Here is a 13,288-nt window from a genome sequence, read left to right on the forward strand (position 1 = left end):
CCAGCTGCGGCTGACGCGAGAAGAATGAGTCAGATGTCAAAGCCTAGTCGGCTGCTCCACACAGGTGGAGATGTGTTGTGGTGGATGACAAAACGTCGCATGTCTTTCATGCCGACCCATCTTGCCTCTGAACCCCTCTGAACTCCCACACTACTCTTCTGTAATGTACCACTCTCCTAATCCCTGCCGAGCTGCGAGCTCGGTGGACAGAACGGAATCATGTCGGTGACCTCGCAAGGTCTCGCCAAGGTCGAACATTGAGCTCCGGCGAGCGAGTCGCTCTCGAGAGATGCTAATCTCTTCGCTGATCGACGTGATCATCAGTGCCAACAGCACCTCGCTACCAACTGCCGCTATTGTTCGGCACATCGATTTCGTGATTCATTTGCGGACGAATGAAAACGCTATATGTTATATTTTTGCGCTCTCCTTCTTATTACAACGTGAAAATTCGAGCCAGCGTTTAGTTATCGCTCTTTTTAGAGAGATAAAAGTGTACAATTGTCGAAACGGGCGATTCGCATCATCATTTATATTTTAGATTGATGTGTTTCTCGTGTTAAGTCGAGAGAAGACATGTATAATGTTGAGACATGTTGAAAGTCATTTTTCGTGAAGTCATCAATTTTTAATGAAAGAGAAAAACGCGCATATAAAAACTTTTATTAATTTGGTGTATCTCGAGTACCGCGAGTAATTAAATTTGTTAGAATAATTAAATGATAATTTATTGTTGTAATCCTGAATTATTTTCTAATTGACAAGAAATTTATATTAAAAATAGTAAAGTTGACTTGATATCAGCATTTTCATTTCAATGATATTAAGTTAAATCACATAGAATAAAAACAAAAGAATAAATATATCAGAATTAATTATTAGTTAATTGCTTAAAAGATACAAATTAAGTTTAAAAATATTATATTTTTTTTCACAGGTGCATTCCATAACACAAAATATTTAATATATACTTATACATATATAATTATACATATAATATAACAATAAAAAGTCAAGAATAAAAGATTAATAAATTGATATCATATTGTTTTTTGATATAACGAGTACTCGTTACAAGTCTTTATTATTTATTTATTATTATTAATAACACGAGCAAAACTTTTATTATTGTATGAAATTGTATTCCTATTTTCAACCTCAATTTTCTGACGTTTATGGACTCTAAAGATTTATATATAAAGGTTTAATTTATATAGGAATTGAGTATAGGATTTGATATGGAATTAAATACTTTTACTTTATATTTTAAACAAATGATAAATGAATGATTTAGAGATATAAAGAGAATCTTTGAACCAAACTAGAAATTATATAATTTCCAAAGAAGCTAATCTGATTTTTTAAAATATAAAAGTAGATGTTTGGATTGAAAATTGAGATCAAAAAGTAGAAGAACAATTTCGACTCGAAATATAATTATACACGAGCTATCCTCTGAACTCGAAGATAATAAATATGTACAGGAAACACAGAGCAGAGAGAAATTAAATTGAATGGAACAAAACAACTGCTTCGAGAAATATTATGATCAAAGATATAGTTGTTTTTATATGATCCAATATCTCTTTATACATATGAGTATCGGAGAGTATATTTTGCGATAAAAAAAAAAAAAAATTCTTAACAGATCACAAACAACTCACGTTCATCAAGATGATGATGGCTCCGCGATATCGTGACGTGCAGAATTTCGGGATGAGACCGTTCGTCTTCTTTCCTTCGACTCTCAATGTCGACCGGAGAACGCGTGCTCGCGCGGGTCATCGGCCCGAAACGGTCGTTTCTTGCGAAATTTATCTCACTGCCATCTGATTCAGCGGCATCGGGAATGTGCGGGGAGATATCGGGAATATCGTAATCGAACGGCCCCGGCTGGTCGGCGTCGCTCGACGCCATTCTATTAAATCTCGTGTTTGCGGCGCAAAGGGAGTCTTACGAGAGAACCAGTTTACGATAGCTTAACAGACTTACGGAGGCAACCGAGAGCCTTCCTCCTATCCAGCTTCCCTTACGCGAACCATATGTATTCCTTATCGTCTGAAAAATGATCAAGGACGTCGCATATCTCGTGTGTACCTGGTGCCTGCATACGCACACGATGCGTGCAATTGGTGTATCTTACAGTTCGTTCATGCAACGGCGAAGTTGGCGGCGACGCAGCCTCTCCTCCTAACGTGTTCTTGGCGCCAGGCGCCTGCCGCCAAGTGATTCTTCTTCTGCGGTGTCGCGTGCACGAGCAGCTGAGAAACGATCGCGCGTATCTCCTTGCTAAGTTTCTCATATTGGAATACACACGCTGTTGCCCCTCGATCGGTTTTATATATATATCAGAGTGTCCATTCCTGGAAAAAAAGGTGGAAAAGGTTGGAACCCTCAGGAGTTTTTTTTTTTGTATTGAATTTTATTGGGACTCGAGAAAAATTCTCTCCTTGAGATAATTTTCCTCTTATATTGTAAGCGGTCGATAATCCGCCGATAAGCCAAATTATGTTTGAAGTATATTATAAATAATATAAATATATAAATATATATCTATCACTCTGTTTATATATTCAATAATTTTAACTAAATATTGAATATATAATACATATTTTTTATCGTAATTTTTAATAGAAAAAATATGAAAATATGTTATATACAAATGAAAAATGTGTTCATCTTACGAAAGCTATTCAGTTTTTTCCAGTACATTTGCAAATTTAGCAATTTATTTCTGGTATTTTACATAAAAATATCTGAAAAATCAGGCAATCTTTGTACGAGATTTGAGTAGACATCCTGTGTATGAATCTATCTATCGTTGCGAGTATTACATCTTTTCTAATTTATAATAAGTATGAAGAGAATCACATATATTTTGTTAGAAGATTTTGAAAATCCGAAGAGTGCAAATTATTTAGAAAAAAAAAAGATAAATAGTCATAAGAGATTTTAATATTGAAAGAGACGCGTTTGGGATGGGCGGAAATTAAGTTTAAAGTTAAATAAAGTATAGTCGCGCGCCGGCGCTAAAAGGGTTGAAGTCGTTGAACCGAAGCCGCGAGGTATGCACTATGTTAATAGTATGGTAATGTGACACGAGTGGGATATTACTGCTGGAAAATGCGCGTGCGCGCGTGCGAATGCACCGATAAAATGACTAATAAAATGACGATTACGTCGGGCTGGTCTAATGAGGGGTACCCATTAATCTGCGTGATTAGTGCGATGTAAACGGCCCTCGCGCGAAGGTCGATGGCGAGAATTCAGTATGCCTTTGCCCGATAACTTACGGATGCCCTCGTAGCTTATCGTCTTTACCTTCGGGCATGTCGTCGTCCTCGGAAGGCGTTATCATCGGAGTCATCGAGCTGAATTCATTGCGCAATGCGTTGTATTTTAACGTAGGGGAGAAAAGGAAAGGGTACGTTTGAATGATGAGAGTAAGGGAGTAGAGCAAAGCTTCTGATTCCGCGACGGATGACTTTTTCATTTTGCCACGAATAATTATATGTAAGTGTCAAAGTTGTGCGATGTTAATATATTGGTCACATCTATTACTCGGCGTCAAATGTCAGCTTTAATGAGAAAAATTAATTTATGAAAAATATTGCGTATATATAAATTAATTTTTTTTTCATGGATGAAAGAAAAGTTTGAAGCAGAGTATAAACATGAAAAAGCAGATCGAGATGTATAAATTTAAAAAAAGGGAGGATCACAATTTAATTTTGTTTAATGATGTTCAAAGCATTAAGGAAGAGATTATAACCCATTTTCCGACATATATTGGGTCTTGTATACGTCAAAATTAAATGTTTTGCATGACAATAAAAAAAATCTAAATCAATGTAAATAAAATATCACACTTGAAAAATATATGTTAAAATTAGAATTTTTTGGTGAATGAATAAACTAAGAAAAACAGAACATATATATAAAAAAAAAGAAGATAGATAAGTTTTGAAACAAGCGTATTAATAATAATAATAATAATAATAATAATTATGAAAAGAAATCGATGGCTACTTTACGATTAATTTAATATCTTTATTATGAAACGATATTCGCGAAAAACACGTTCTCCGCCAAGTAGATGCAACGTCGTAAAGGTTGCACGATACATTGTGAGCGGCATAATATCTCTATAATAGCCGTTAACGACTCGGAAGGTATAACGCGCGGTGAACGCGGGTAAAATGCAGTAGCGAGGATTGAAATGTTAAACCGCAAAACGAGCGCGCGGTTCTGCGCGTCCGTGCGTGCCGCGCTGCTTAAATAATGCGTAAAACGCACAGCCGAGAGATATTCGCGGCCATTAAAATCATCCTATATCTCTTGCGCCCGATGCTCCGCATTATAACTACATTTAACGATACATAAGGTTCTCCGTGTCGGCTATTAAAATGCGATTATCCTCAGACAATAGTCTGCTCATCGTTCCCATCCCCCGCCCCCTCCTAGTCCTTGCTAAACGAGAATGGGGTAGTATAAACGAATTAAACAAGTGCTTCTCTGTGTGTTACCGCGGGTACTTCGAAACAAGCGTGCTTTGTCCATCAGAGACAACGGTATTCGTCGATATTGCCACCTGAACGGCCGATCGGTTATCATCCTTACCGTTAACCACTTAAGGACCCAAGAGCTATCAAAACACTGACGAGAGAGAAAAAAAAAGTGATCGGATGTCTAAACGACTGTTTAGAACGAGTTAAAAACATCACATACTTTGAATGGGGGAAAAAAAAAAAAATATAGAATTTATAATTGACAACACACAGGAAGACGTTTGAATATATTACACATATGTAGTAATACATTTTTCATCTCTCTCTTTCCGCCTGGCATAATATTAACGTAAATATACTATAAGACTAACTCGTGTGAAAAGAGTCTAGAGAGTAACACACACGTATGTATGTATATTTATATTCGATATAGAACGATATGCGTTGACAAAGATTTTCTACGGGGATATCGTTGCTCCGTAAAAAATGAAAACGCTGGACAAAAGCCTGGAAACGAGAAATCTCACAATATTCTTTTATTTAACGATAGATTTATTTTACTCGTGAAGAAAGTCACGATTGAAGGTGTTCTTCTCAAATGAAACAATTTTAAATTTTATTCATTTTCTTTTCTCACTAAATAAAGTTTCAATATTGGATTGTCGCAAAGAGGAACGTAAAACGTAATTCCTTCGGGAGTTTACTTTGAATTATGAATTGAGTTTTTTTTGGAATCTTGTAAATATCATTTTTAACAACATTTTCGCTTAATTTGAAAGTAGAAAAAGATATCTCGCGTAAAAATGCGCTATTATTGGCGCGCCGCGAAGCCAATGAACGAGAGACGCCATGTCTACCAGAATCATTAATAATCGAATTATTATAGCTACGCGGCTAATTTGATTGCGCACGGTGACTCGATCCCGTCTGTTTTCCTGTCCGTAATCGCGTTAAAATATCGGTTCGGGAACCGGGAAGGCCGAGCTTACCCACCGACTTCATTAAGAGCGCGGGATCTCGCTGTGTCGCATTCGCTTCGTTAGTTAAACATCTCGATAAGAGGAAGCGTGCCGTATCTTTCGCAAAGTTCGTTCACCTTGCGACTGATCCGTATCGAGTGTTTATCTCTCCTTCCCTCCCCTTTCCTCACAGAATTTCAAACGGAAACTTCTCATCGCTCGCTGACGTCCGGATATCGTTACATATTGTTAATTGTCGTAAATATATTTTAATTACACGCCGTTCTCCGAAAGAGAGACAGTGCGACAGGCGCGTCTATTCGCGGATTAACGATCGCAGTTAGATTGCGCGAAAGACGAGGAAATTGGAGAAGTCGACGCGAGAGAAAACGATACGCCTGAGTTTCGCTAATGATCGTGGTGGCAATTAGTTAAGGCCTCTCCCTGTAAATCTTCTCTAACTAATTACCCTTTACATTCTCGATAAGGAGAGAGGACTATACGGGCCCTTTTCCTCTCTCTTTCTTCCTCTCTCAGAGCGACCTCGCGGTTAAACGCTAATTATTATCCTTGTCCACGATAAATTAAACTGCCAGAGTCTACTTTCGAATATGGCTCTCGTGCGTATGTATGGAACGCTTGATGGAGGATGGCATGGACGTGCGCTGCTCTCTCGCTTGTTAGATTTGTGTTATCCTTCTATTCTGCAGAGTTAATTCGCGTCACGAAAAATTATGCTCTTTAGTATTTTCGGAGTGACCGTCAATTTTTATCAAAAATAAAAGATAAAGTCGACTAACGAGTATATATTATTTATTTTTTTTTCATGTTTCTTTTAATAATATATATTCAATTTATTTCGTACATATTTTATATCTTAATATTCTCTATATATTTTTTCTTTTTTGTAGAAATTTTTTATTCCTAGTTTATTGCTCTGGGTTAAATAATGTTTCTTAGAAGAGAAAGGAAGAAAATAATAAATATTTTTTTTTTCTAATAAATTTAAAAAAGAATTATATCTATGTAACTTGGTAGGCTGCATTATTTCTTTCTTTAATAAATACTAGTAGTCTCCATAAATGGTGTTCTTGCGCGAATCTATTACACCATCGTTAGCGACGCTCATCTAATTAGCTTCGCTATAGCCCGCTAATAAAGATGCACAAGGTAACGACGGGTTGTTCGCCGAGAACGAATACTCGCGGGAAAATTTGTAGTATTCGTGAGGTAGAATCCGAATGGTTATAGTATTAAGATAAGATGAGAAAATAACTGAGTGCGGCATTGTTCTCGTGAAATATTCGGTATCGATCAGCGATTCATCTTCGAGAACGATGAAAGATGTCATTAAAATGTCAAATATCGAATAAACACATGTGAAATGACAAATCTCTCTCTCTTTCTCGTGAAACATCAACAGCATATTGACAAGTTTAACCATGTTCTTTATTTCGAATTCATTTTAAGATTTAATCTTTGTATATGTCGATACTGTGAATTTAATATTTTTATAAATATTTTCTGATTTTTTTTTTTATATAAAATTTTTAATGAAATCTGCGAAATTTTGCAAGAATATATCACTTTCGGCAAATGAAAATAGATCTTGCAGTGAGACAGTGATCTTACGATTCAAACCAATAGACGAAATGAAGAAAATTCATATTCTCCATGGGCGTCGAAATTACAGAGGATGATATTCAGATCATTTTCTGTTACTGCAAATTAAGCTTCTCTCATGGACGATACTGCCTAGATTATCGAGGATATCGTTTTCTTTCGAGGAATCGATTCGTTACATAGGCGGATTCTCTCCGAGGAAATATCTCCAGGAAACGATCTGGAAATGACTCGGAGATGGCGCAGAAGGTCATGTCATGACCTTCACTCCTTGGAATCCGCCGGGAGCCGCGTCCCGTCACGTAGCTTCGATATGACGCATAATGACAGCCCTGAAGAGAAGAGCGCGCGGCCGCCAATGGCGAATCCGGTCGCGACGCCGAATAGATTGCGCATCACCGATCATCATCATCATCATTATCATCATCATCGTCGTCATCATCATCATCGTCATCGTCATCATCATCATCATCGTCATCATCATCATCATCATCATCGTGACCAAAACGTGATAGCTACCGGCATTAGCTTACGCATTTTCCTCTCTTTTGATGAACAATCATCACTAATTTGCCGTCCAGATATTGCCACGCGCGGTAGGTCCTCCTTCGCACCTCTTTTTTTCTCTTCTCATCCCAGCTGTTGTCCGTAATCAATTGGAATGAGTTTCTTTTCAATGATGATACTGATGATTTCTGACAGTGTATCCTGTGCGAGATGAAATTGTTTCGAGCAAGTTTTCACGATTCACTTAAATATGATGGAATCTGAAATTTCCAAAAAATTAATTTTTATGAGACTGTTTCTTGCATCTTCATATAATCTTTGCAAAATGATATTTTGAATTATTTTTATATATTTAATGTCTTTTCAGGAATAAAAATAAAATCTTTTTGCTTTTTTTCCAGAGAGAATCGATTTTATTGTATATATATTTATCTTATATTTTTGTCGACATTCTTGATTGCAGATTCCCAGATGGAGCAGGGATATAGATCGGAGGTTCAAGAACGGGCGCTTGTAGTGTCACTGCAGATGTTCAGTCTGATCCTGGAACGCGGCGTATCCTTGCTGAAAGCTCAGCTGGACAGCGGACAGGAGCCGAGGTTGGTAGTCGGTGAAGATCTGCAAGTGCTTCTACCAGCTATTAAGGTACTTTTCCTTCCTCTTTTCTCCGTTATCAATACGAGTATCAGACGAGCGAAGTCTTAATTGCGACGCAAGTCGGACGTAAGTCAATTTCAGAGTCGAAACATTCACGCGATCACATCCATCGTTCGTGGCTCTTCGGCATAATTAAATCTGGATGGCCAACCTCTCAGTCTCTTCTTTGGCGGTCGCAGTTCAATATTCTCAAATCTCGGCAGCTCGTAATATGCGTGTAGTCGTAAAAAAAGATTTCATCGTCCATTTATATCGCTGTTTTATTTGTTTTCGATTTTCTCAGGATAATTTATGACAAGCTGTCGGTTGACTGGCACCTGAACTCCACTTGTCAATACGTCAGGTTTCCTTTACGAGCTCGAATCTTCTATTTATTTAATTTGATTTTTGAATTACTAAAAACGATGAATGATCTAGTGCTGGCCAAATTTAATCAGGTTCATGATATTTTATTTTAAATAAACATTTTGCTTATATTTATCATATATAGGTACAAAATATATATATATATATATATATATATAGGTAGAAATATTATAAAATTACTACATTTGTATTAGTAATTCATACTTATCATAATCTCGACTAATGAGAAAGAACTGTAAAAAAAAAGAAACAATGATTACTATTGGAATGCGAGCTGATACAAGGAATAATAGCCAGACTCGTGCATATGACTGTATGAGGGGTGAGACCATTAATATTGCCGATAAAGTAGACGCGATACAAGGCCGTTGGATACGTTTCACTTTGAGGATAGATGGACGATGCTCGATGAAAAAAAGCGCCTTGCGCGAGTGTCTATAAATAGCCAAGCACTATCGCGCCTTCTTCGACAATTGAATATTTGATAAGACTAAATGACAAATAAAAATGTCGAAAAATATTATTATCTCCTTTGAAAAAAAAACATATTTTTAGAAGAGAAGATTTAAAAATATCTTTGATATTCTAAGTAATCAAAATTTCTTTATAATTTTATATATGTATATTTATATTATTACTGTTCAAATGCTGTTACAATTTGTAAATAGAATTATAATTTTTCTTCGCACAAAAGCCTCTTTTATATCAAATAATAATTTTTTAAAAATATTTTTTAATGTTGAGCCCTTATTATTTTTCACATTTTGATGTTTGACGCACAGACATTTTTATTGTAACAATTAACATTATAAGTTTTATCAATCACGTATGTTCTTGTCGATTTTGTATCAATGAGCTATAAATTTTGCTACTTTTTGTTTTTGCAGATCTGGTGCGACTGGATGCTCTGCCATAGTACAGTTTGGAATCCTCCGCCATCTTGCACGGATTACAGAGTCGGGTAAGTTTCTTAATTTTAAACTCAATCAACGAAATGGGATTAGCACGATCTTCAGTCACAGCAGTTCTCGGCTTTGGCGTCTAATCCCTTTATATTGTTTCGCAACGTACGAATAAGTTTCGTACGCTTCACGGACTGATTTCTATGTTGTGGATTAATTACAACTTTGTTAATCGTGGAGACCCAACGTTAGAATTAAATTTTACGCTACCTATGAAAACGAACGTACATCATGCTTGTAGCAGGAATGCGCGATATATCTCGAACTTTTCGACCTTGCGGTTTTGTGGCTTGTGCGGTCTGAATTGCAATTATGCGCGACTTCCAGCCGCGCTAGTGCGAGATTTACGCTGTTAAAAAAAAAATTTATTAAGCATTTATTAAGCCCATAAACTCGATTATCGGAAAGACCGATAGCAAGAAACGCATCATCCATTCGAAAGCGTATTTATTCATTAATGATTGTTATTTTTCGGAATTTTTTTTAATAATTGTTTTTTAATCAATAATTAATTTTTAATGAGAACTAGATATGTATATGTGTAATACAAGACATAATTCGAACAGTAATCTTTAACCCGAGTAAACATTAAAATGGTTTCTCATAATGTTTATTTATAACGTTAATTTCAAATTAAATAGTATAGTTGAATGTAATAGCAGGGCGGAGATTAATTGATTTTGTTATACTTACTTTGGTATCGATAAACAATGTAGACTCGGAAATTAATCATTTTCGTATATCCTTCAGAGTTTTTTTTTTTTTTTTGCTCGGAAGAGATTATTGTACGAAGAAGAATATTAATTCGAAAATGATTATTATATTCGATCGTCTTCAGCCTCGGGGTTTTAGCTGTCCTTAAGGACAACACGAATGGAGCGCGAGGCACTTAACATGTAGCGCAATCATGCTCTCTGTTGACGTATGGCCTTGAGATAACTTAGATTCTGGGAGCAAGGGATCATTAGCGCGCAAGATGCTACCAATCGTACCGTGACCTAATCACATTTGGCTATCATATCGAAATAAATTATAATCAGACTCATTTAAATATGCCTCAGGCACTCTAGCTTTCAAAAATCTTTTATATGTGTTAGTTGTAGATTTAAGGGCCCACCAGTATGAACAATTGATGAATTTTTTTTGAAAAATATTAGAGATTGATCTTTTTGGCGTTTTTATTGATGTTGAAACAATACGTCAGTATTTTTAAATCTTGAATATTTAGCTTTTCTTTTGTTCAATACGTGCTCAAAAATAATAATATGACATTGCTGCTCCTCGTATAATTGTTTGAAATTTAAAAAAAAAACTCTGGTTTTATTCTATAGGATATTTTCTAGATATTGAACCTAATTAGAATTTAGAAGATTAATATTTAATATTTTTTAAATCTTTTCAAGAAATGAAAAAATTTCGGCAAAATTGAGATATCTAATTTTGAAATGACACTACTTTATATTTTATTTTTTTTCTAGTGAAGTTAGATTTAGTATTTCAAAAATATCCTACGGAATAAAACTAGACTGAAATTTTCCATTTCAGACAAATATAGGAGGAGTCGTAGTATAGTAATATGTCACACCATCGAATCATGCATTTTTAATTACATTTTCGCAATTCACATTACGCGCAGAGGCTTATATTTAACAAACAAAAAAAAGCTAAATATTCAAGATTCAAAAATATTGACGTACTATTTAAACATCAATAAAAATATGTGTAAAATACCAAAAAAATCAATTTTTAATATTCTTCAAAAAAAAAAAAAATTTCTAAAAATCATCAATTTTTTATACTGCTAGGGTAGACTCTGGATCTTTAAACGAACGCTACCGTGTTTTAATAAAACAGGAAACAACAAAATCCAAAATAGTTACGAATACGGCGACAAAAGAGCGTACACAAATTTTTGAATACATTCCATTCGATTGTGGCTGTGCTTTTGCTCGATAAATGCGAGTGTTCTAGCGAGAGAGCCGATATCTCACTAAGGGCGGGTGGAGAGGGGGGGGGGGTTAGTGGCCAGGGAGGAGGTGATGGAAGCGAGCGTGGCGTAGGTCACGGTCAACCGCTACATCGTATCGAGTCTCGATCTCTCGCGCCTCGTCGCGCGCCCAAGCACAGGTACTCGCGGCACACTATTTCCATCACGCTTCGTCGCGAATGCATAATTTACTGTCTCGCTTTAATTATTACCGCATCGATTCTAATTTCAACTCTCTGCAAGATCGCGCGAATTTTGCACGATGCGCGAGAGAGGATGGTCCACATTCCGCTTTTGTCAAACGGATTAATCCCCTGAGAGATGGGTCGATAAGAGAGACAAAGAGAGAGAGAGAGAGGGGGAGGGGGATTCGAGGATAGCTTTCGCCAACTTGCGCGTAGCAACTATTAATTCAGGTTGACACTTGAGGTGTTTTGAATTATGGCTGTTATATCGGACTATTAATTTTCCTCGCGCGGTGATGTCTCGGCGAATCGATGCCTCGGTGTGAGAAATTCGCAGGTAAAAACATCGACGACACCCGCGGCGGTCTCATGGTGCGACATGTGTTTGTGATCGTAACATTCCACATTCCGTATCTAATTCATAATTCGTGGGCAGGAACCGTAACTTGGTCGACGAATTTTTAGAAAACATAGATTACAACGCGTTGGCACTGATACTCGATTGTCATATTTGAATATATTTAAAATAAAATTGATAAAATTTATTGGGGAATTTGCAGGAATTAAGAGCGGATTAAACAAAGCGAATATATTCGTAAAGATTTTTATATATTTATAAAAAATCTTGCCTGTGCTTAAATTTTTGTTAACCTGGAATTTCATATATATACATATTTATTATATATTTAGTATATATTTATTACATTACATACTTATATATGTGCATAAAACAAAATACAATAAATTGAAACAAATTTGTAATATTATCTACATATATAATAATACATAAGATATATAATGCATAATATAATAAAAAATATAATAAAAATGTATAAAATGTATTATAATACAATGTAATAATACTATAATAATATATAATATATGCACAATATATAATAATTATAATAATGTTTAATACAATCTTGAATTAAAGAATGATTTGGGATAATTTTTAAAAGATTATACAATCATCATGGATTCTAATATTACGAAGATTTTTGGATCTAGCAACATGTGTTTATTAATTCAATTTTATTTGATGATTTTTTACTTGCTCGAACTCATAATGAATTCTGATTTGAATTTTGCTTCTTAGTTCGCGAATCTGTTGAATCCCCGAATTGTCAGCGCAGCGACAGACGTGCCCTGCGCTGAGTCACGTCGCTAAATAAGGAACCTAAAAGCACGGGGAAATCCCGATCCGGTGTCCTGTGGTGCTGGAGGGCCGCCCCCAAGGACCAATGCGTTTCACAAAGAGATCGGGTCGGCGCGTCTCGAATTGATCATCCGCGAGCGTGAGCGAATACTTTTTGGCGCGCACTTCGTGCAGAGAGACGTCGAGAAAGGAAGAAAGAGAGAGAAAGAGAGAGAGAGAGCATCCCGTTCATCTTATCGACGCACGGCGCGTCGTCGCTTCTCTCGGCGCGAGTTTCGCTAATGAGATAAAATAAAAGAAGAATAAGAGCGAGAGAAAAGAGCGCGCAAGAGTCACGCTTGTCCGACTGATGCAATCTACCGTCCATTAAACGAGAGC

General features: G+C 36.1%; 1 protein-coding gene and 1 long non-coding RNA gene across 6 annotated transcripts in view; one reads left to right on the forward strand and one right to left on the reverse strand.

Annotated features, from left to right (window-relative positions):
• The window catches only part of LOC126848602 (telomerase-binding protein EST1A), a 95,986-nt gene that overhangs the window by 44,967 nt on the left and 37,731 nt on the right, over window positions 1-13,288 (forward strand). For all 5 annotated transcript variants that reach the window (XM_050589596.1, XM_050589597.1, XM_050589599.1 and 2 more), the window contains exons 18-19: window positions 8,061-8,242; window positions 9,508-9,581. In XM_050589596.1, coding sequence (XP_050445553.1) covers window positions 8,061-8,242; window positions 9,508-9,581 — 256 coding nt within the window. The remainder of the gene's footprint in view (window positions 1-8,060; window positions 8,243-9,507; window positions 9,582-13,288) is intronic.
• LOC126848628 (uncharacterized) overlaps window positions 1,859-13,288 on the reverse strand; it is a 69,707-nt gene continuing 58,277 nt past the window's right edge. The window contains exon 2 of the long non-coding RNA XR_007687290.1: window positions 1,859-2,363. This is a non-coding gene — a long non-coding RNA (uncharacterized LOC126848628). The remainder of the gene's footprint in view (window positions 2,364-13,288) is intronic.

This window comes from Cataglyphis hispanica, chromosome 4 (assembly GCF_021464435.1).
Source record: "Cataglyphis hispanica isolate Lineage 1 chromosome 4, ULB_Chis1_1.0, whole genome shotgun sequence".
Classification (NCBI taxonomy): Eukaryota; Metazoa; Arthropoda; class Insecta; order Hymenoptera; family Formicidae; genus Cataglyphis; species Cataglyphis hispanica.